The sequence below is a fragment of the Borostomias antarcticus genome (genome assembly GCF_949987555.1).
Source record: "Borostomias antarcticus genome assembly, chromosome: 10".
Classification (NCBI taxonomy): Eukaryota; Metazoa; Chordata; class Actinopteri; order Stomiiformes; family Stomiidae; genus Borostomias; species Borostomias antarcticus.
The window spans coordinates 19,157,982-19,182,637 of NC_140243.1; the positions used below are offsets into that span (position 1 = coordinate 19,157,982).

General features: G+C 45.2%; 2 protein-coding genes across 5 annotated transcripts; one reads left to right on the top strand and one right to left on the bottom strand.

The window, feature by feature from the left end:
* Nucleotides 1-2,436: 2,436 nt before the first annotated feature.
* apom (apolipoprotein M) lies at nucleotides 2,437-5,535 on the bottom strand. The gene is made up of 7 exons (XM_084444070.1): nucleotides 5,277-5,535; nucleotides 4,270-4,412; nucleotides 3,664-3,749; nucleotides 3,405-3,518; nucleotides 2,958-3,056; nucleotides 2,814-2,851; nucleotides 2,437-2,699 (listed from the first exon to the last, which is right to left on the bottom strand). The coding sequence occupies exons 1-6, from the start codon at nucleotides 5,394-5,396 to the stop codon at nucleotides 2,826-2,828; spliced, it is 588 nt and encodes a 195-aa protein (XP_084300196.1). The 5' UTR covers nucleotides 5,397-5,535; the 3' UTR covers nucleotides 2,437-2,699; nucleotides 2,814-2,825.
* Nucleotides 5,536-5,663: 128 nt separating this feature from the next.
* bag6 (BCL2 associated athanogene 6) lies at nucleotides 5,664-24,656 on the top strand. 4 transcript variants are annotated; one of them, XM_084443952.1, is made up of 25 exons: nucleotides 5,664-5,802; nucleotides 7,144-7,228; nucleotides 7,323-7,440; nucleotides 7,566-7,780; nucleotides 7,884-7,955; nucleotides 8,067-8,189; nucleotides 8,292-8,482; nucleotides 9,793-9,922; nucleotides 10,605-10,811; nucleotides 12,372-12,582; nucleotides 13,074-13,133; nucleotides 13,246-13,559; nucleotides 15,755-15,827; nucleotides 15,949-16,274; nucleotides 17,226-17,496; nucleotides 17,873-18,042; nucleotides 18,701-18,754; nucleotides 18,890-18,992; nucleotides 19,484-19,608; nucleotides 19,943-20,077; nucleotides 21,483-21,536; nucleotides 21,946-22,155; nucleotides 22,751-22,858; nucleotides 23,165-23,311; nucleotides 24,041-24,656. In XM_084443952.1, exons 1-25 carry the CDS (start codon nucleotides 5,768-5,770, stop codon nucleotides 24,134-24,136), a joined length of 3,633 nt encoding a protein of 1,210 aa, XP_084300078.1. In that variant the 5' UTR covers nucleotides 5,664-5,767; the 3' UTR covers nucleotides 24,137-24,656. The 4 variants fall into 4 exon arrangements, with proteins under 4 accessions (XP_084300078.1, XP_084300081.1, XP_084300080.1 ...); XM_084443955.1 differs by having other exon boundaries at nucleotides 12,372-12,471; XM_084443954.1 differs by having other exon boundaries at nucleotides 5,695-5,813.

Genomic DNA, 24,656 nt, shown 5'->3' on the forward strand with positions numbered 1-24,656 from the left:
AGCAGCTGTTCAGGTGAATGGCTTCTTGTAATGTATTGTTATGTTGTGTGTGTGTGCTTTAAATGTTGTTTTATGGTGTGTTGAAATGTTATTGCTGCTACAGTATGTTGTGTGTTATGTACTTGATGTTGCTTTACTGTATGTCGTTTGAAATTGTATTACTGTTACTGTTTGAAACTTTCTTGCCTTGGCCGCAATGGTTTCGAATGCCGTAACCTCAGCAGGACTTCCTTGTTAAATAAAGGTTAGATTACAAACAAAAAATCTGCTGATCTCAGAGGGGAATTCCCCTGTGAATGAGTTGCTGTGCGTGGCCCCTCCCCCATCGACACTATCCCAGTAAGGGGAGACCCTAAGGCCTATTTTATTTTACTCACCCCCTATCAAAACGAAGAAAAATTATAAAAGTCTCTGTTTGCTCTTGTTTATTTGTAGTGTATCTTGCTCACTCCGCCTCAGCCAATCATCAAATCACCTTGTTTAATAGACCAGGGTTTCCCAGCCTGGGGTCCAGGCCCCCCTTAGGGGGCGCCAACGATCGCAGGGGGTGCGCCAGGCCTCAGATAAATTGAGTAATAATATGAGTAATAATGCCTTCATATCATATTTAGCTAGACAAATATTTGTTAAATAATCATGTCATTGACATGTCACACAGCAGAAAATAAAAATACGTGACTAGCTACTGTATGTCTGATAGGGCCAAAAGCTTACTAATCTTCAATTCTACGTATATAAATCCAGTTTAGCCCTGTTTTAAGGTTACTTATGATCATATACAATGGTTCAGATCAAAACGTTGGTAATGAACGACGTAATGTTGGTTTCATATTGGACATTCAACGACGTGGAGATGGAAGTTTAGATTAAACCCGTTGTCTGCACATATTGCAGTGATGTCTTTTCACCGAAGCAAGTTAAAGGAGTAGTAAAGGGAAAATGCTTGTTTAGCCCTGTTTTAAGGTTACTTATGATCATATACAATGGTTCAGATCAATACGTTGACAAAACTAGCACTTTTGAGAAAGTCTGATAATTGCTCTACCACTGTTTTGGTCATACAATGACTGTGGGTGGGCACCCTGAAAAATCATTCAAAAAACATGTTAAACTCTCAATTTCAAAGACAAGAAACTCACCGAGGTGTTAGTTGGCGTTCTGACATATAATTCGCCATAAAGTAAGATTCTAGTTCATTTGGAAAGGCTTTTTTAAATATTTAGCGTAGAACTATTTAGTCGCAGAACATACGTGTGTAAACTTCCGCAAACTAGGTAGCCTAGCAACATAAACAATAACAATAGCTGCCGTAAGTAGTTCCGCTTCCTGAATCCCCTCTGCGGATTGATTTACACATCTACAATGGTCGCGTCAATACAAGTCAATGGATTTCATAAAATGATCAATATAACCCTACAGGATTCATACTTTGCAGCGAATTTGATGTCAGAACACCAACAGACACCAATTACCCCCTCGGTGAGCTTCTTGTCTTTGAAATCGAGAGTTTAACATGTTTTTGAATGATTTTTCACGGTGCCCACCCACATTCATTGTATGACCCAAACAGTGGTAGAGCAATTATTAACTTTCTCAAAAGTGCTAGTTTTGTCAACGTTTTGATCTGAATCATTGTATATGATCATAAGTAACCTTAAAACAGACTAAACATGATTTCCCCCTTTACTACTCCTTTAACAGCTAAGCACTTCATTGTACCCCAACATTGTACTCCCCCCCCCCCTCCATAGGATGTAGACTGGACGTTCACAACAACTTGAGGGGGGTGGGGGGGGGGAGCTCTAGGGAAGAAAGGTTGGGAACCACTGCAATAGACTATCATTGCAACGGTATTTCTATCTTTTTGGATACTCAAAGCTAAGAGCTACCGTATAGCCCCTATAGCTTGTCATAATATGTGGTAGGCTAATCAGGCCGGTTTTAGGCCTATGTTTTTGTTCCAAGGCATGATCTTGCTAAATTGCTGGACAGCTTGCTGACAAAATCTCTAACAAATTTTTTTAAATAATGGAAGCAAAATAACTGGTTAGTTAAAGTTAGCCAGCAAGGTTGGTTTTGGGCCTATTTCAACATGATCTTTCAGGGCACAATAGCCTACCAGGTCAGCTAAACTTGTTTATGCATTTCTATTCCCATCGCTGAATGTTTTGTTTGCAATGTGCAAGAACATAATCACAAGCAAGAGAGGCCGATTGTTATTCTTTCAGAGGGGCAGGGCAGATTACAGTGCTGGCAGGGAAGCCTACAAGTGACTGATGAGTCATGTGGAACTTTATTTTATGAAAGGCTCACATAGCTTATCTATCTTTGAATGGTCAGTAGACTCTATGCCCTGCTCACAATTAGCTAATATCCATACTTAAATATCAGGAAAGGGCAAGAAATGCAATGATTTAGACATTTGCGGATCCAAAAAACAGTGAAAATGAATGGCATGATTTTATTCACAGTGGCACCCACAGGACTGAAAAAGGATACAGTCTGCAAAAACATGCATTTCACACACCTTAATGTTTAGTGATTTATTCATGTTTGAGACTGGTTGGTTTCCAGAACGGCTGTTGGCTTGTTTTGATGAAGTACATCAAGGTCAATTGAAAGCCAATGGTCACATGAAACGGCAAGCAAGTTGGCATGGTGTTTTAATTGAAGTACTGTAAGAGGACCATAGCCATATCCTGTAATAGATTGTAATATCAGTGTAATTCACAATAGGTAATATGTCAATCTGTCAATGAATGAAATGTGAATGAGAAATGAAATCAATGACTATTTTTTTTTTTTTTTTTTACCTTGTTAGTAGGCTATTCTGCCCCTGTAGTGCAAAACTCTGAAATGAACACAAATTTGTTATTGTGAATTGTTCACCAAAAAAGGTCTTTGGTATTTGTTACTACTGATCACAATAAGTCAGATTCAACAGCAGAAATACTAACTTCTCTCTTGAGGTAGACGAACAAAATGGTCCATTCCAAAACAAGCTGTTTTGTCCTGGAAGTCTTTCACCACACCAGTCTCTAGAACACTAATGCGAGCTGGTGAAACGTGAGAAATGATTGTCACAATTTACTGGCACTGCTAAATTGCACACACTTCTCAATTTAATATAAATATAATACTACTATCCATTAACTTATAAAAATAAAAACATCAACAGAGGTCAGTGTCAGCACCTTGGGAGGAATTGACATTCGGTTGTGCCATAGGACACACACACACACACACACACACACACACACACACACACACACACACACACACACACACACACACACACACACACACACACACACACACACACACACACACACACACACACACTTTATAATACTACTATCCATTCACTACACTAGCCGTGACCCTGTAATATTAAAATGGCTGACCATAGAGCATCAGTCTGTTGCGAGGATTCTTTGGCTCAACTTCCTGTAGAAGGATACACTGGGTACAGTTGAGCCACTCTCCACTCCACACCAGTGTTTTTCGCTCAGGCTTGTCTGTGTTAAACCAACAGGAAGTCAACATCAGTTTTGCTCAGACGGGATTCTGGATCACGCTGTAGCACATGACTCCAAACCATTCTAATTCAGGCGTGTTTGTGTGTGTGATGGGAGATGGGGAGGAATTACATGGTTACGGTACCTGCCAGAACCAAGTCATCTCTCCCAGGATAAATGTTGTAAGTCCAGTGTTGCGTCAGGCAGTGAGAAAAGCCATTGCTAGAATGTCTAGAGATGGACATCATATGTTATCCCAGAGAAATGGAACATCTCAATGATAATGTTAGTACTAGTGAGTCTAGATATTAAAGTAACAGTCACAGGCATATAAAACATGAACAAATAGGGCCCTAAGGTGGAATAAAATGATGTTACAAATGAACAAATAAATAAACAAAGCAAATGGAGGCTGCCATTATGGGGGTTAAGGCCTCTTAATTTCCCTGCTCCTGTCCAGACCTGGGTTGAAATACTATTTTCAATTACTTGAGCATTTGTTTGCATATACCATAATTGAGAACAGACAATTGATTCCATCCAGCCAGGCAATCAAGCCAGAGCAATCGTGACTTTGTGCTTGATTTTATGTTGTTTTGTCGTATCATGTCCCCAGCATTGAAAAAGAGAACTTGCTCTCAATTGTCTTCCCTGAATAAATACAGGTTTTAATTCAATTCAAAACCATGCACAGAAAAGGAAAAGGAAAGTATTTCGATAGCATTTTGACCCAGGTTTGTTCCTGTCTTACATGCGTATGGCTCCGGTCAGTAGCAGTGTGTCTTTGACTGAGGTGTTGCTCAGCTGGAACACGGTGCTGTCCATCATGCGGAAAGACTGGATGTCCTCCTCCACACCACTGGCTGCTGCTATAAAGTACCATGTTCCCAAATACTAAGACAAAGAGAGTGAGGGGGACAGTGAGACAGAGGGAGGAGGGAAGGGGGGGAGGAGAGAGAGAAGGAGGAAGGGATAGAGAGAATGAGGAAAGAAGGAGGAGAGAGAGGGAGAGGAAGGTAGAGAGAAGTAAGTAAGTAGCCTTGAGAACCAATGGCTATGTCTGGATGTCTTAGCAGGAGCCTATCTCTTGATTCCTTAGCGTGAGGCAGCTTGATGTACAAGTATACCCCCTGGACATGACGCTAGCATGTCACAGGGACTTACCCCCAATCCAACCCTTAATGCTGAGTGCCAAGGCAGGCATTGGGTACATTTTTTTTTATAGTCTTTGGTATGACTCTGAGGATCGAACCCCCAACCTCCCAATCTCAGGGCGGACTCTCTAACCCCAAAGCCACTGAGCAGGTGTAAAGGCAGAGAGAGAAGGGGGTTAACAAGGAAGTAAAGATGGTCTATTTAAAGCTTTAAATAACAAAAACCAGTGTGTGGTTTGTAAGTAGCTAATGAGTAGCTTGCACTTATGTTGAGAAAACAAGTGAATCAAGATCCCAGCATGACTAACTGTGACAGTATATGTAGGTTTGAGTCAAAAAAAGAGTCACTGTCTGTCCAATCATATCACTACATACTGACAAAAAAAGTCAACATTACACATGCATGAGTTACTGACCATCATTATAAAGAATTCTACAACGGCTCATTCATGCCCATTAACTTAATATCACCATGGGAAAACTATGCCCTCAACATCAACATCAATAAGGACATGCCGATCCATCAAATACATTGACTTTACATGCCCAAAGTTGATAGGAAACGCAATAGAATTACCCCACACCACATGTAGCTCTGTCTCACCTGCTGACTGTTGAGGTTGTTGGTAGACAGAATGGCTGGAGGTGAACAGGACAGCCGGTCCAGTACCAGAGAAAACAACCCCAACACATAGATTACGCATGACCACAGTTCACTGAACATACCTGAACCTCTGACTTTGTCCTATCCGTTACTGGTCTAAAAGGTACTGTTGGAGAAAACAAAACTAGTTTGTAGTAGCCTAATATGTGGCTTATTCTACACAGGTCTATAATGTCTTTTTGGTCAATGCCACAGGGGGCATTTGAGGGGGTTGAGGGTAATCATTAATCACTTTGTTTGCACAACTTTCCACCTTCCCACGCATGTTTCAGCTGTAACCCAGTTGTAGGAAATAAGTCGATATGAAACCCCCCATCCAGCCATCCTATCGTCTCACTGGGGATATCGTTGTTTCAGTCTGTGTCAGACATGTAGCTGCAGAGTTCAGCGGTAAATCCACAACAACCCACTAATCGGGATTCGTGTTGTTGATGGCCTACTGCAGGACGATTACAAGAACTCCAATGTAGGCTACCCGTACGTGTTACGCATGACAAATACACGTTATAGTCTATTCTACTGTCAAACTGTCTTCTTTTTTGGGAAAAGGCTAAAGCTGATATTGCTTGGTGCCCCAAAAACTATGTAGGCTACAGGTTGCTGTAGCAGCCCCAATATGCACAATGTGTATTTTCTCTACACGGTGCTTTCAGTGGAGAAAGTGGACTGGAAACGTTTGTCATGAGTAACGTTGTGGTTTAACTAACAACTCGCTACTTAGGACTCACAAGGACTCCGTTTCACTACCTCGGTTACACTCACCCTACATCCACAGGGCATCGGCATTTGCACGATTCTCCCACTTCTCAAATGAAAGAATCTCGCTCATCTCGTTAGTCTGGCAGTTGACCATTAATTTTATGCTGAAGCATGCATTTCTCTGCAGCTGATGCCTGTCTGCAGACACTGCTGTTTGATTAACGTTACAGGAGACTGGGACGTAAGTTAATAAGGGCTTATCATACAGTTTATTACAGACTTCCAGTTGTTATTATTACACGATGGAAATCGATTACACAACGATATCAAAGAGGGTTTATATTTGCTAGTCTTTGACGATATGATATGGCAACATCTTACTGCGTCTCAAGCTATTTACCACTTCCTGTTTGTAATGTTTGCTACGTCATAGCTGTGCCGCTCACGTTAGCCAGCTAACCGCTTCAGTTGCTGTGTCCGTAACGTTTGAGTAGTTTCACATGTCACATACTTTGCAAATATATAAGCTGTGGACATCTAGGTGAAATCGAAAGGTTATTTAACTTAAAGGTAAGACACATTAGATAACGTAATTGATGGTGTTCAGCACTAGCTAGCTAACTTAGCCAGCTAATCACCCTGGGCCCTGTCTCGCTAGCACCGGCAGTAGCTAGCTTCTGTAAGCTAAGCTAGCTAGGCTAGCTAACTAACTGGTGGGATGGTTTCCCGACAGGCTAACTTGGCTAGCTATCAGTTACGGTGCCTAGGCTACATATCTAGTTAATTTCATTGACTACAATACGGCTTTGACCGCCTTTAGGATGCGATTATTACTGCTCCTTAGCGAGTCAATGCTAATTAATTTGTCTTTCAGGCATTTTCATTTGTAGGTCTTGTCCTTGCCAGCTAACATTAACAGGCTGATAGGCTACACAGTAACGTTAGCAAGCTAGCTAACGTCAGTTTGTTTTCCTGTCTTGATTTATTGCCAGCTATCCAAGTGACAAGTTAGACCAGACACACTACTGAAAAGTAGTATATTATAGTTTCCCCCTTCTAACCATTCATGCTAATTCATTTAATTGTCTCTTCTGTTCCTGTGAAAAAGTCGAACAATGGAGGAATCAAACGTTATAGAGGTGACTGTCAAAACCTTGGACTCCCAGAGCAGAAGTTACACTGTTGGCGGCCAGGTAATTTACCCCTCACCCCAGTGCTAATTGTACATGCACGTAGTCCCCAGCCATAATCTACATTGAATTCTTACAAACCATTGATTTGATCCAGTTTACAGTTAAAGACTTCAAGGAACTTATTGCACCTTCGGTGGGGATCCCAGTGGACAAACAGAGGCTGATCTATCAGGGTAGAGTTTTGCAGGATGAGAGGACACTCTCAGAATACAGTAAGTAATGCCATGGAACTAGGGTTGCAAAGGGAGTTGGAAGGTTTCCTGTCATTTACATTATATTTACATTAGTCATTAACGTAGGCTTAACCGACACTCCCCGATTGTCCTGCTCCCTTCAGATGTGAGCGGTAAAGTGATCCACCTGGTGGAACGGGCCCCCCCTCAGCCCTCCCAGCCGGGCTCTGGGTCAGGCGGGGCCTCAGGGTCGGCCCCCAACTCTGCCCCCCCCCAGGGAACCTCCCAAGTGCCTCCGCACGATCGCAACGCCAACAGCTACGTCATGCTGGGAACCTTCAACCTCCCAGTGAACCTCATGGACCCTCAGCAGATTCAGGTGAAGCTAATGGCTCTGATGCTGGACTGTGGTTGATTTGGAGAATAGCCACTATGGATGGGTGTTATTTGAAAGTATCCCCTCTTCCACTCTCCCCTTCTAGATATCAGTCCAGCAGATGATGTCAGAGCTAGGGGTGAATGCCAGGAATGCCAGAGTCACAACCAGTACTGGGGTTAGGACATGACGGCTTACCTAGAGTTACACATCTGCAATAGTTTGTCTCCTGTGCATAGCTTAGATAGATTCATGTTGTATGATTTGTATGATTGTCTCATTCTCTTAGGGCAATGGTTCCATGAACGTGCACATCGATATGGACCAATCACTGCAGAGTGAGCCCAGACTGAGGCTGCTATTGGCTGAGAGCCTGCTGAGGGACACCAATGCGTTGATCCAAAGGATGGAGGTGATCCTCTCACCGACATGACCCAGCGAATCACACGCCAATGTATCATGTGGCTATATTGAGCAAAATCTTAACCCCTTTCCGGATATGTGTGATTTTCAGGGTCAGCCAAGTGACACCTCATCCCAATCGGAGTCAGCTGCTGCCTCTGCGGCGGCTCCGCCCCCCTCGTCCTCCACCTCGACCCCCTCTCCCTCCACCCAGCCCATGGACACCTCCCCTCCTCCGTCCACCCCCCCTCCACCCTCCTCCTCCACTCAGACCGAGGGACCACCGCCACCAACTGGACCCAAGTAAGGGCGGCATCAGTTACTCTTTCCTCATGTTGGCTGAGGCCGGGTTGTTCCTGAAAGTGATGTGTTGGAGGCTGATCCCCCTATTTGCCACTTAGTACAGTTAATTTACAGTCAGTGAGAAAAGTCAAAGTCAGTTTTATTTATATAGCACATGTTCAGACAAGAAAATGTAGCACACAGAGCTTTACAAAATAAATAAAAAGTTTATTAGATGGTATTAAGAAAAGTAAAATAATAAAATAAAACCGGGCGGAACATATATGGTAAAAGAGAAATGGAAAATAAGAAACAGTAAAAAATAAAAAATGAGAATAAAAGAATATTAGAAGTATAAAAAGAGTAAAACTACATGATAAGGTAGATTAAAAAGGTATGAAGTGTCGTACAACGCATCATAGGCATACTTTTTGTCTGTCGGGTTCAGGGTGTCGTGGATGTGTCGTGCACCTTCTGAATTTTGTCAGGCCACACACGCTCGCTGTCATAGATGCACAGTGCACAGTGTGATTGCTTGGCGGTATTGGAAGCTCCTGAAACATCCGCTGCACAAAATGCAAACAAACAATTGCCATAGAGATGACACTACAGTATGCGTGAGCCAAAATATAAATTCAGAGGGTGTGCAAATATTTCAATCTGTGCTTGTTTGTCTAGACCAGGCATTCCCAAACTGTGAGGCGGGCCTCCCCTGGGGGGCCCCAAAGAAATTCAGGGGAGGCGCGGAGGGATGGTTAGAAAAAAAAGAAGGAAAAACATGTTTTTATTTTAGAAATGTCTGTTTTTTATGAATGAGACGTGATTTTAAAGGTCAGAAAATAGAAATATATAATGGGATAGATGTATACTAAATTTGTGGATAGTGCAGAGAGAGCCTCCCCCACAGGCATGAATGTATTGTGCGAAAACGTCATAACGTTAACTAGCAGCAGGTGCCACCGAGCTAACTTAGCTGTGTAACGTTATGGGCTAGCTAACGCTGCCTTGTAAAATGGACAAATTTGGGGGGTTGGGGGGGGGGCGCGGGTGTGTCACTCTTTTCAGAGGGGAGGCCCACATTGATGGAGTTTGGGAACCCATGCTCTAGACGTATATTTATTTTTTTAAATGCATGAATGCAGGGCTGAAAATTAACACCTGCCACCGGCCAAATGCAGGTAAAATTTCCAATTGGCGACTAGATTTGGGAAGGCTATCTGAAAAAAATATATACTTGGCCGGTAGATTTTTTCATTTACAGTCCCCTTGGCAGGTGGCTCACCGTGAGCCAAAAAGTTAATTTTCACCCCTGCATGAATGGTCCTTCTCAGCCACCCCAGCCCAGCGGAGCTGGTGGAGATGCTGGCGGAGCTGAGGAGGGTGGAGGAGAGGCTGCAGCCCTTCATCCAGAGAGCCCACTCCATCCTGGAGACCGCCACCACCACCGTGTACGCCAACAACGTAAGCCCTTCTCCCCTCCGTACTCACCGGCACGGCGCTCTCAGGAACGCTGGGGTGTTGACATGATGGCATCAGAAGGCGTTTGTGTATCGTAGCGCAGTAGAGGGCTCCTCGCGGATTTCGATAAAACGATCCTTGTGAAGTGTGTAAGGGATGCACGATATATCGGCAATCATACCAGTATCGGCTGAAGTTAGTGATTTTTTGTATATATCGGTATCAGTCCTATGTGCAAAATAGGGCCAACATGAACTATTTCTGTCTAGCTGCTGTTGTGTGTATTGTTTTTGAGAGGAATCAATGCCGTAAATCTATGATTTTATCGGCTTTTCCAAATGTTTTGGAAATAGAGATAGTGTTTCCATGTGTTTTTCAGTATGTATAACATTTGATTATCATAGAAACATTATACATATCATATTGACATCGGTGAATATTGGTTATCGGCCATAATAGCAATGTTAATGGCCGCGTTTCCCGATAAAGAACCTTCTTAAGGAACCCTTCTTAAGCAACCCTTTGCATGGGAGTTAAGAAGTACTTTGGAGTTAAGTGCTTCTTAACTTGTTCGGGAATCCCGGCCAATATCTGTTATCGGTATTGGCCACAGGTTTCAGATCGGTGCATTTCTCGAAGTGTGTACTAAGAGTCTGGTTGAAGCTGCATCTGATGCCTTCCACAGGAGATAGAGGAGGACCAGCGCATTCTGAACCTGGTGTGGGAGTCTCTCCGTCTGCTAGGAAACACACTGGTGGCGCTGAGTGACCTGCGCTGCAACCTGCTGAGCCCCACCCCCCGTCACCTGCACGTGGTCCGGCCCATGTCCCACTACACCTCCCCGGTCAACCTGCCGGGCACCGTGCACCACCACCACCACATCCCGCTACACGTGAGTTAACACAGGGCCGAATACAAGGACCTCGCCATACAATACGTATCATCATACATGGGTCACGATATGATTGTATCGCAATACATTGTGATACGATACAATTCATATTGTGATACATTCCGATACTCTACATAGTCATTTACTGACAGTTTTAAAACACACTCCTTCCCCCGCTCCCTGGAGATGATCCTGAGGGCGGAGGGAATGTAAGTTATTTAAATCAATTTAAAACATAAGTAATCATGTATTGATGATTGAATTCTATGTCTATGATCTATGTCTATTCCCTGTCTGGCTCTGTATATTTTCCTTGTCCCCCAAAAAACGTTTTTTAATGTATTGATTAGCCCTGTCAAAAATGAATCAAGGTAATCACAATAATAGGCTGATTAACCATTATTAATCACAAGTTTAAAATACTAGTATTTGATTATTAGTCTGATAGTCTGATTAGTCTGATAATTGCTCTACCACCGTTTAGGTCATACAATGGATGTGGGTGGGTACCCTGAAAAATCATTCAAAAAACATGTTAAACTCTCAATTTCAAAGACAAGAAACTCACCGAGGGGGTAATTGGTGTCCGTTGGTGTGACATCAAATTCGCCGCAAAGTATGAATCCTGTAGGGTTTTATTGATCATTTTATGAAATCCATTGACTTGTATTGAAGCGACCGTTGTAGATGTGTAGATCAATCCGCAGAGGGGATTCTGAAGCGGAACTACTTACGGTAGCTATTGTTATTGTTTATGTTGCTAGGCTACCTAGTTTGCAGAAGTTTACACACGTATGTGCTGCGACTAAATAGTTCTATGCTAAATATTAAAAAAAGCCTTTCCAGATGTAACTAGAATCTTACTTTATGGGAAATTATATGTCAGAATGCCAACTAACACCTCGGTGAGTTTCTTGTCTTTGAAATTGAGAGTTTAACATGTTTTTTGAATGATTTTTCACGGTGCCCACCCACATCCATTGTATGACCAAAACGGTGGTAGAGCAATTATCAGACTTTCTCAAAAGTGCTAGTTTTGTCAACATTTTGATCTGAACCATTGTATATGATCATAAGTAACCTTAAAACAGGGCTAAACATGCATTTTCCCTTTACTACTCCTTTAACTTGCTTCGGTGAAAAGACATCACTGCAATATGCGCAGACAACTGGTTTCATCTAAACTTCCATCTCCATCTTCAATATGAAACCAACATTACCTCAGACCGTGGTGTTATCTCAGCGCACACCTGCTCAGCGAGTGTTTACCTGTTTTGAGTGTTACCAATTTTGGTAGCATGATTGATTTGCGTTGATTCTTTTTAACGCGTTTAAGTTTCCAGATTAATCGTGAGTGTTAACGTTGAGAGCCCTATAGTTTTATCAATACTGTACCACAGAAAATCAATACAGTATCACAGAAAAAAAAATGCTGTTATTGCGATGTGTTGCTGTTATGCCTCAATCTATTTTACTGCACAGCCCTAGGGCAATATAGGTTGAAGTCATTTTTGCGTTCCAATATTGTTTATCCGAATCGCCCCCCCCTTCCCCCCGCAGATGAACTTGGGAGCCACAGTGACCATGGCGGCCAATGGCAGGCCGGCCACCGAGGGACAGGCCCAGCAGGCGAATCCGGCCGGCCAATCTGAGCAGGCAGGTCAGGGACAGACCTCCCCCCCACAGCCCCCCCAGGGACAGCCTGGCCCGCGCCTCATCAGGATCAGCCACCAGGCGGTGCCAGTGGTCATGATGCAGATGAACGCCGATGGTGTGTTGCATCTGCCGCAGGCTAAACGCTACACCACAGACTGTGTGTTCCAGCATTGGGGATCTGAATGGCCGTTACCGTTTGCATCCTTCGTTTCCGAATTGTTAGAAAGCACTGTTTTACCTTAGAAACCGCCTGGGAAGCGACTCCGATCCAAGGTTTACGTTTGAGAAATGTTCTTTTTTTTTGGCTCTTGTGCTGCATGAATCACGTTTTAAGCCTGCGATATACTTGCCGTTTAGCAACGCGTCTAGTGGCGACGCGCACATTTTGCGGGGCGTTGGTTCCTGCGTACGTGCACAGTCAACCGCCACCGGCGCTCCGAAGGAACGCAGGAAACGCGTGGTGGACGCGGACGCGTAGTTAACAGCAGGTATACCGCGGGCTTTGCGGTGTGAGAAGTACCTCACAGCGTCAAATGTGTCTGTCTGGAGCTGTTGGATGTTCAAACTTGTATGTGTGTGCATGTCTGCGTGTGTGTGTGTGTGTAGAACCTGGCAGTAACCCCCAGGCAGGGGGAGCACAGAACCCAGCTGGGATAGGGCAAGCAGGTAAGTGTTTCTCACACACACACACCTACACACCTGTTGTTGCACCCCTACAAACGGCCAGCCGGTTACAGCAACTCCAGATTATGTTTTTAACACCCCCCCCCCTCTCCAGACTTCATGCGGTCCATCATGCAGCAGATGAGCCAGTACGCTGCCGCCATGGCAACCGCCGGCGCCAGTGGCCAACCCCCGCCGCAGGCTACCCCGCCTGGCTCCGCCCCCACCGCCGCCACCACCACCACCGGCCCCGACGCTCCAACCACGACCCCCACAGCGCCGCCTCCCCCGCCCCCCAGCGGCCCCCAGGCCCGCGTGGTCTTCACGCGTCCGGCCTTCGGCCCCGACATGATGCCACCGCCAGTCTTCGGCGCCAGGGGGCCCACCATCAATGTGAGGGCAGCCATGCCCGGACAGCAGCCAGGACAGGTCAGTGCTTCCTCACAGAGACATACCTGGTGGGTATTCTATTCTAGATAGATACTGGGTGGGTATTCTATTCTAGATAGATACTTCAGGGTATTCTATTCTAGACAGATACTGGGTGGGTATTCTATTCTAGACAGATACTGGGTGGGTATTCTATTCTAGATAGATACTGGGTGGGTATTCTATTCTAGACAGATACTGGGTGGGTATTCTATTCTAGATAGATACTGGGTGGGTATTCTATTCTAGATAGATACTGGGTGGGTATTCTATTCTAGATAGATACTCGGTAGGTATTCTATTCTAGACAGATACTGGGTGGGTATTCTATTCTAGATAGATACTTGGTGGGTATTGTATTCTAGATAGATACTGGGTGGGTATTCTATTCTAGACAGATACTGGGTGGGTATTCTATTCTAGATAGATACTCGGTAGGTATTCTATTCTAGACAGATACTGGGTGGGTATTCTATTCTAGATAGATACTCGGTAGGTATTCTATTCTAGACAGATACTTGGTGGGTATTCTATTCTGGATAGATACTTTAGGGTATTCTATTCTAGACAGATACTGGGTGGGTATTCTATTCTGGATAGATACTTTAGGGTATTCTATTCTAGACAGATACTGGGTGGGTATTCTATTCTAGACAGATACTGGGTGGGTATTCTATTCTAGATAGATACTGGGTGGGTATTCTATTCTAGACAGATACTGGGTGGGTATTCTATTCTGGATAGATACTGGGTGGGTATTCTATTCTGGACAGATACTGGGTGGGTATTCTATTCTAGACAGATACTGGGTGGGTATTCTATTCTAGACAGATACTGGGTGGGTATTCTATTCTGGACAGATACTTGGTGGGTATTGTATTCTAGATAGATACTGGGTGGGTATTCTATTCTAGACAGATACTGGGTGGGTATTCTATTCTGGATAGATACTGGGTGGGTATTCCATTCTGGACAGATACTGGGTGGGTATTGTATTCTAGATAGATACTGGGTGGGTATTGTATTCTAGATAGATACTGGGTGGGTATTGTATTCTAGATAGATACTGGGTGGGTATTGTATTCTAGATAGATACTGGGTGGGTATTGTATTCTAGATAGATACTGGGTGGGTATTCTATTCTGGACAGATACTGGGTGGGTATTCTATTCTAGATAGATACTGGGTGGGTATTCTATTCTAGTTTGCTACCCCAACTCAATTTTAAGATTTCATTGGACATCCTGAATGTTGTTTTCATTTAACCAAAAGTGACCAAAAGTTAATTGATTTAAGTGTTTTGCAGAAAAAATGTGAAGCAAAGTTATATTTGTCTCCCTTTTTTCTCTGAAAAATTATCCAATCCGTGACTCAAAACTGTGATACGATCCTAAGCGTGAGTTTTGTGATCCATTGCGCCCCTAATTTCTACTTATGCAAAGTTGAGTGGCTCTTAAACTAAGAATTTCATATGAGGTAATGATGCTTGCATTTTTATCATGTAGCCTACAATAAAACTTGAAACTAGGGTCCTTTTCCCTAGTTTAGTTATGGTTAAAAGTGATGCAACTATGCCATCTAGCTGTAGGTTAGTACATTGTTGCTTAGTACATTGTTACATAGTGGAATTGAGTTTTGCATTTACCCAGACTGATTCTGGGAGAAGACTGGCAATACCCCCTATTCACACTGTTCAGCAGTAAAGGGAAGCTGTGGTCCATCTACTTGATTGTGTGAAGCAATAAGCCCACATTGTTCACATGTCCCGAGATGTGCTCATTGTGTTCCACCGTTTGGTTGGAAAACCAGATCATAATAAAAGCATAAAAGCAAAGCAAAAAAGAGTTTTTGTTCCATTGTTGGCCTTGTTAATGTCATCAGAAAGTTAATTTTCTGTCCCAATAGAACGACCTGCAACGCTTGTCATTTGTTTACAAATGCTGGTTCGCTTATTACAGGACCATGTGAACGCTTAAACGGGCCTAATGAAAAATACAACAAAATTATCAGTTTTCACTTTGGGTCGGACCTTGGGGCGGACTTTCACTTCTGAATGTGCCCTTAGTGTCAGAGTGTAACGTAATTGGTTTATCAGAGTGTAACGTAATTGCCGTTTATAAATGTACATCCCTCAGAAACGATGCTTAATACAGTGCTGCAGAAACCTGATGACCTTTGACCTCTCTGCTTCCCAGCCATTCCCTCCTGCTGCCCTCAATCAGATGATCAGCGGACTGGTGGGACAGCTTCTCATGCCAGGGCAGATGGGTGAGGATTACAGGGTTATGCTCATCGCCAAATTCTCATAATATAGGCCATAAAGATTAGCAGAAATGATTAAGCCGGTACATTTCTGTCAGTAAGTCCCCTCTCAATTTTGCCCCTACAGCCGGTCAAACAGCCGCGTCCACCACCTCTGCTCACACCTTCAGCTCCTCCTCTTCTCACACCTTCAGCTCTTCGTCCTCCTCTTCCTCCTCCTCCGGCCCAATACCCACTCCGACTCCCACCCCTGGTACCACTGCAGCCCCAGGCCAGCCAGGGTCAACCCCCTCCCAGCCCCAGGGCGTACCCCCAGACCTGGGCCAGCTACTCGGCTCTCTCCTGGGGGGAGCAGGTGCTGGGGCCATGGGCCCTGGAGGGACCCCCTCCATCACTGTGACCATGCCTGGAGTGCCTGCCTTCATTCAGGGAGTGTCTGATTTCATGCAGCAGGTCAGCTGTGGTTTCTGAATTTGAATATGGAGGGAGGACAATTTGCAGGGGTGTTAGGGTGTTGTTGCCTAATCTGATTTCAATTCGCGTAATTAGTGATGTATGATTTGAATTAACGTCCACATGTTTTGCTAGGCAAGTAATCCATCAAGTGAAAGGGAATGTGAGGTTATGAGGGCAGACCAGGCTAGATGATGCGTGAGTGTGTTTCGTTTGACAGGGCGGATAGAGAAATCTGCTGAATTGAGTAGTTTCGTTATGAAATTAAGACTAAAAGTCACACGGCTAGATGCTAGAGACTGCCCGGTTCTGCTCTTGTTCTCACGGGCTGCACCTGGCCCGATCAAGGCCTGGGAAACGGGCAGCGTGATTGTTCCCACAGATGGCTTTATTTATTCCCGAGGGGATATTTGTCGACATGTTATGTCACAGGTGTGACTGGAATGAGTGACCGGCCCAGCGCGGAAGAGCAGGAAATCCCCGGCCTCTCCCGTGTGGGCGTGTAGCCCAAAGGGGCAAGGCTGCCATTTACCCCTTTTGACATGCGCAGTTGTGCTTTTCTCAGACTCCGCCCCGTTCACGAACAGTTTGCACCATGCAATTATTATTTGCATAATTTTTTTAATTACTTAACAACGCTAATGCAGGGACACGCAATATAGCAGGGAGAGCGGTGAACGCACGTTTAAAATCCACATGAACGTGTAAACTTTGTGGACGTGGCCGGGTCAACAAATCACGTGGTTAAAACATGAGAAAAGCACAACTTCGCATGCCTGTGACGTGAGAAAACACAACTGTGCATGTCTAAAGGGGTCGGTGGCCCTGTTCGAAAAGCTTCACTCTCAAGAACGAGGCGTCAACGTAGTCACTGCATCCAGTTCTAATACATCCATGGTGTGGCCCCAACAAAGCTGCTTTACTCTGTCCATCCTCCTTTCTCCCTCCCAGGCCTCCCAGCCGGTCTTCACCCCACCCCCCGGTGGCCAGGCCCCTGCCCCGCCCCCCGCAGGGGGCGCCCCCGGGCCCGCTGGCCCCAACCCCGACCTCCCCGCGGGGAACGGCCTCAACCCGGAGCTGTTCACGGGCATCGTCCAGGGCGTCCTGTCCACCATGATGGGCTCCCTGGACCAGGCCCAAGGCAGCACAGAGAGCATCGCCCAGTTCATGCAGAGACTCTCGCAGACCACCAACATCTTCATCAGCCCAGAAGACCCCACTGGTGAATATGGGCCATCTCTTGAGTGGGTTGTACTCTGGGAAATGTTATTGATCTGTGTGTTTTTCCCCCCGTTTTTTTTCTTCTGTGAAATCCGGGCCTTTTGTTTTCCTTCTTTTGTTTTCCTACTTCTTTCTTTCTGTTTCATTTTGAACAGTTGTTTACACTTTTCTATCACCCGTCTCCCCCACTCTTCCTCTTTCTCCAACTCCCCCAGACTGTGTCTCTCTTCTCCTTTTCTTATTGAAAAAATCCCACCGCAACCGGAATAAGGTCAACTCTCTCTCTTCCTCTCTCTCTCTCTCACACTCACTCTCTCTCTTCCTCCATCCCTCTCTCTCTTCCTCTCTCTCTCTCTCTCTCTCTCTCTCTTTCTCAGGTTTCTTTGGGGAGCTGCTGACGCTGGTGTGTCAGACGTTCTCCATGTCCGACCTGGTCCTGCTGCTCCACGGTCAGCACCAGCCCCTGGGTCGTATCCAGCCCCATCTGGCCCAGTTCTTCTTCCAGAACTACCTCACCGGCAGGGAGCCCACCGACCAGAACATCGCTGTCAGTAGTCCACTAGCTAGGCAGTAGTCCACTAGCTAGGTAGTAGTCCACTAGCTAGGTAGTAGTCCACTAGCTAGGCAGTAGTCCACTAGCTAGGCAGTAGTCCACTAGCTAGGTAGTAGTCCACTAGCTAGGCAGTAGTCCACTAGCTAGGCAGTAGTCCACTAGCTAGGTAGTAGTCCACTAGCTAGGTAGTAGTCCACTAGCTAGGCAGTAGTCCACTAGCTAGGCAGTAGTCCACTAGCTAGGCAGTAGTCCACTAGCTAGGCAGTAGTCCACTAGCTAGGCAGTAGTCCACTAGCTAGGTAGTAGTCCACTAGCTAGGCAGTAGTCCACTAGCTAGGCAGTAGTCCACTAGGTGCACCCTACCTTTCCCTAAACGACAATGCATAACATAATCCCACATCATATCAAGGCAAGGCAAGTTTATTTGTATAGCACATTACAGCAACAAGGCAATTCAAAGGGCTTTACATGAGACAGTAAAAGTGCAAGTGCAAGAAAAACATTATAAAAGGTCATATAAAACGAAATGCAAAAAAACCCACCTTATAAAAGGACATTGAAAACAAAATGCATTGTTCTCATTCTCTCTCTCTCTCTCTCTCTCTCTCTCTCTCTCTCTCTCTCTTTCTCTTCCACCTCCACCACTTCCTAGGCTGCTGCTGAAGACCTCGTCAACGACCTCGAGGAGACCATCACCGAGAGCTTCGTAAGCGCTGCCGTGTCCGCCGGCGCCGTGATAAACTATAATGTGATGTTATAAAACCGTTGAGGTAATCGCTCAAGCTTGACAAGTTACCCGCAGCAGAGTGGTACCGGAGCCTGTCGTTCTCTCTGCCCGCAGGCCTCGGTGGCTGTCCTGGAGGGCGTCGACGTCACGCAGACCAACATGGCGTTCTTCCGGCAACAGCTCACGCGCATCGCCACACACATACTGCGCTGCACAGGTGAGCGTGACCCCTAGGGTTCCCTAGGGAATTTACTCTTACCGTGGTGAAAAAGCAACGAATGCCCGTGTTTGGGCAGTTCCTACACCCCCCCCCCCCCCCAACTGCACTAGCACATAAAATGGAAGACGGTCAATGATGACGGACTGGTCTCCCGCTCGTGCACTAAACTGACGTGACTAAAGTTTCACTATCCCAGAAGCCCTTGCACTGTTAAACTTAGTAGATGTAATAGGATGGAAGAGAGTCAATGATGATAACTAAACAATGATAATTGTGTTATTAATAATTCATGTTACAGACCATCTTTCCAAATTTTTTTCTCTAAAAAACTGCTTTTCTCCTAATAGGTCTAACTTATTTGTATCTCATGAGGTAGCTAAACACATCCAGGTTAATTCTTTTTGTGTGTGAATGTGTGTATATGTGGACGCTGTTGTGTGTGAATGTGTATATATGTGGACGTTAACGTGTGTGTTGTGTCCCTCCAGACCAGTCGTTCGGCCCTCGTCTGCTGCAGATGTGTAACCAGGGTCTGTTTGAGTGTCTGGCCCTCAACCTGTACTGTCTGAGAGGAGAGCACAGCGCCCTGACCACGGTCATCAACCACCGCATAGTCAGTATGCACACACACACACACAAACACACACACACACATATCTGACGTCACATCTACTGCTTTATCTGTATACTCTCCACTGCATCCCTTTTTACCTCTCTCTCTCTCTCTCTCTCTCTAATCTGGTCTGGCCTCCCTCCCTCTCTGCCCCCTTCTCTCTCTGTCTATCCCTCCCTCTCTCTCTGTCTCCCCCTCTCTCATATACACACCCCGATCCTACCCCTCAATTACCGGGTATAAACTGTCGCTATTTGTTCATTTGTTTTGAATGATTCACACCCAGGTGAACAGGGAGATTAAAAGACCTCCGTCATTCTCTGTGCCGTTTCAGAGGAGAATGTCCTCTGACATGAGTCCCAGTCTGGTCAACTGGATGACCAGCATGATGACCATGAGGCTGCAGGTCATACTGGAGCACATGCCTGTCACCGAAGACCAGATCCTGGATTTTGTTGTCCACACACAGGTAACACACACACACACACACACACACAAGGCAAGGCAAGTTTATTTGTTTAGCACATTTCAGCAGCAAGGCAATTTAAAGTGCTTTACATGAGATATTAAAAGCATCAAGACAAAGTGTAACACATAAAAGGTCATATAAAACGAAATGCAAAACACACACACACACAGGTAACACTCTCACACATACACACACACACTACTACTGCACACTACTACACACTACTGAACATTCATACAGTGGTAACAATGAACACATCCTAGTGTAGGAGGAAGTGGGGCGGTAGGCCAGTGGTTGGAGCGTCAGACCAGCGACCCGGGTCACTAGACAAGGTGGGAACTTCACTGGTGTCTGGAGGGTTGCCGGTTGAGTTCCCATCAGTCATGTTGTGCCCTTGAACAAGGGCAGGTTCAAAGACTAGCAGTAGCTTTTGGAATAGATGGAGGAAGGCGTATCTTGGCACCTTATGCTGTGTTCACACCAGGCCCCCATTCTCGCCGCGGGATCAATGGGTCGGTGCACGAATCCGCCGCAGAAAGTAAAAAAACTTTTGTGAATGTCGCCGTGCGGCGAATCCTGGCTGCCGAGTTCGGCGATTCGCGCCGCCCGTGCCACCCGCAGCCCAGTTCGCGCAAATTGTATTGACTTTCTATGTAAACTCGCCGTGCCGCAGGAAAAATTTGCGCCCGGTGTGAACACAGCATTACAGAGTCAACGGAAGTGGCTGGACAAACGGCCTGGTCTCAAAGAAGGGGACATTGTTGTAATGAAAGACAGCTGAGCCCAGCGAAGCCCAACGAAATGAGTGGCCTGTAGAAGCTGTGAAGACCCTACCAAGCAAAGATGGCCTGGTGATAAATAAAAAATATGGCGACAAAAATCCAGCCACCATCTCTAGAAAGCATTAGTGCTAGCTCAGGCTGGAGCTAATATATTATAGATTGTGGATTTCCCCAAACTGAATAAATACCACACATGCAAACTTGTTGTAAAGAAGATATCTGCTGAAAAAAGTGTTTTTTTCATGGACAGATTTAGCTACTACGTACACAACTTCACATGCATGTTCAAGCTGGCCCAGTAATCAATGGTAGATTGATCTGAGATAAAGCAAACGTGGGATTCTGAAGGGAAGCAAACGTGGGAACGCCACTCAGGGATGTCAGGAATGCTGGCACATCACTGGTACAGCGACAAGAGTCCGATTACATCACCCGGGCACTATTTGGCGTGACTCAACCGCTGGTAGATGAGATAACGGCAGAAGACCAACTTCCCTTTGGGGGGATTAACACAGTATAAAAAAACAATGCTACATCATCCACACACAGGTAACAAACACTTCATCAAACTATACTCTTTGTCCAAATGTAATACTGAATTGTGTGATTTTTATCCATGACAGAGGGAGGAGCCTACTTCACAAGGAGCACAAGAGCCAGAACAAGAGCACAAGAAAGTTCGTATTTTGGGGGGATTGTGACCTTATATGCTATGAATCAGTGGTTCCCAACCTTTCTTCCCCAAAGCCCCCGTAACTTACACCTGATGGACCCTCCCCCCCAAAAAATAGAATCTCTGAATGTCCAGTCTATGTATGTTTGTATGTGCGCAAATTCCATGAGGTGTAAGTTTGGGTACAATGAAGTGCATCGCCACAAGGCGTTTTTGCCCTTCATCGGACATCATGTATTTTGTTAAAAATTGCTGACATGTCAATAACATGATTCTTTGACAAATATTTGTCTAGCTAATATTAAGGCCTCAAATTGTCTGAGGCGCCCCCCTAAGGGGGCCTGGACCCCAGGCTGGGAAACCCTGCTATGAGTGATATTTTTCCCAAGCTTTCAACTCTTGTCTTTCACAAGATGGAAGACACCCACTCCCCAGCCCCCGCCACTACAGCCGAAGAAGCCATGCTGCCGTCGCAGGAGACGAGGGCGTCGCCCAGAGAAGGCGGAGCCACCGGCGGTACCGCCGCCTCGTTGGGTGGCACCATGGCGGCTGCCGCCGCCGAGGGAGCGGTCAGAGAGGATTCTCCCAGAGACCCTGACGCGTGGACGGCTGCTGTCCCTGCTGTGAGAAACACTTTATCAGTTTATCACCACGCCTCCGTTAGCTGGCAATGAAATGCTCATGTTTATCCATTATTTTCGGCTTCACGCTATTCGCAGTCGTCGTCGCTCACGTCTTCAAAACCCACATGAGCGCAGCGGCCAATGTGGGGAAGTTCAGCAAAGCAGCGACTCTAGAGATTGGCGCGTACTAGGGTTGCAAATTTCAAGGAATTTAATTAATTGATAACTTAACCTTAACTAACGATAGTCGATTAAATAAAAAAGAACGTCCCGCGTCAGACTGTGCTTTGCTCGCTTCATTTTTGTGTCTTTCTTCCGCTGTGTCGTTGAAATTTCCCGGCATCCCAGTTAGCCTTCACTACATGGCTGGGCGCCCTCATGTGCAGTCAGACCTTAAATCATGATTACATTTCACACAACTCCCGTTGATAACGTTCATTCCCCCCCCCAAAAAAGTTCTGTTCCATTAACAAGCAAGTAATCGAGTAACCAACTCTTACTCAAGTAAATTCTTATCTGCAATTAATCGATAGTCGATTAACTATTAACATCCCTAGCGCGTACTGACGATGACGTGTTGTGCTCCCGTGTCTAGGAGTGGGTGCCCATCATCAGGCATGACATGATCACCCAGAGGAAGATGAAGGCCCAGCCTCCCATGTCTGAGGCCTATCTGCACGGCATGCCAGCCAAACGCAGGAAGGTAAAACAGCAGCTCACGTGATCAACTAAGTGGTTAACGGGGATGGAGTTTGATACTGAAGATGTTAATTAAACGGCACCCCTATCACGCACCCCCCCCCCCCCCCCCCCCCAGCCAGAAATGAGCATAAACGTGTCTACTTTAACTTCCATTTTTGTGATATGAAAAAAATTGAATTTTGCCCTCTAGCGCATTTTGAGTACTGCCGACATCAGGACCAAACCTCCAGACCCAGTCGTGTGTGTGTGTGTGCGTGCGCGTGTGTGCGTGTGTGCGTGCGCGTGTGCGCGTGCGTCTGTGTTTTAGACGGGGCTGGGTGACGGAGCGCTGCTCTGCCTGTCTGACGCAGTGAGTCGGGCAGCGAGGACTGCAGGAGTCAGGCCCATCACTGCTCCAGACAGCCTGCAGGAGGAGCTAGAGAGCCAGGAGCTCCAGGAGGCCTATGCAGAACAGGTACTGTGGAAGTTAAGACATGTTATTGCTTATGCTCGCTCCATTAAAGGATGCATAATAGTTATGCTTGATGTCATATGCTTCTGCATTTTTTTTTATTTTTTTTTATATAAAGTATACTTTCTCCTAAGGTTACATTGCTGTCAGAAAGAGTTGTATTGCATTTAGAAATGAGTTATATCTGCTAGGGCTGGGTTTAAAAAATCGATTCATCGATTCCGAAATGATTCAGAATCGATTCATGAATCCCAAAATCGATCTTTAATTTAATAAATGAATGAATAAATGAAGGTATGAATAGTTCATTAATTCATTCAATGATTCATTCATTCAATCATTTTTGGAAATCAGTATGGATACCCAGCCCTAGTATTGATGTGTTGCATAACTTGACAGTCATGTAATTAAGGTTACAGCAAAAAAAAAAAAAGCGTTTTAGTAACACTAACGAATCGATATTGAATCGAATAGAATTGAATCTTGATAATCGATTCTGAACCTTGTGAATCGGAATCGAATCGGTTCTTGAAATTCGACTCGATACCCAGCCCTAATATCTGCTTTGTCTGTACCCTCCAGTACTGTCTCCTTCTCTGCACTTGATAAGGAAGCTGTGACCTCTAGTACGCCCACGTCTCTAGCCAGTGATGTTGACTGAAGTCCGCCAGGGCTGATTTCCTTGTGCGATACGTAGATCGTATAATCAATACCTGCTGTGTTCTCCTCCAGGTGAAGACTGACATCAAGAAGCGCGTGAGGGAAGACCCCGACTTCAGCTCTCAGCAGTTCCCCAACACACACAGAGCCTTCTCATCGGACTCCTAACCTAACGGCAACCTGTTTGTTACCGACCTTAATCCGACCCTATAATCAACCTGCATACATGCTTTCTCCTGTCCGCCCTCTCCTTCTGGATCACTAGCTCAACGAGTGTGCAGTTTTACGTCGGCGTCCTAACGATATCAGACATAAACAATCTTCATACTTAAAGTAGCCGTTCCATTGGCTTAAGGCCCACAACTATTTTAACTTTTTTGCCAGTGCCTATTTATTGTTTTTTGTTCCTTTGCCCTTGTTGAGAGAGAATGCCCACCATAATGGGTTTTAAGCAAATTTAACACACCCAATATCAGATCACCCTGCCACTTAGACACTTGGTATAACATTTAAAAAGCTCTTGTGTTACATTGTTACCTAATTAATATTATTGTGTCTGCAGCTTGTTTTTGTGGTGTTTCTTGTCTTCCCTTGATCTAAATTTCCTTTATTTCAAAAATATACTTTCATGGGATGAACATACCATTTGGTACATAAATGTACAGTGTGCTTAATAAAGAAGTTGATG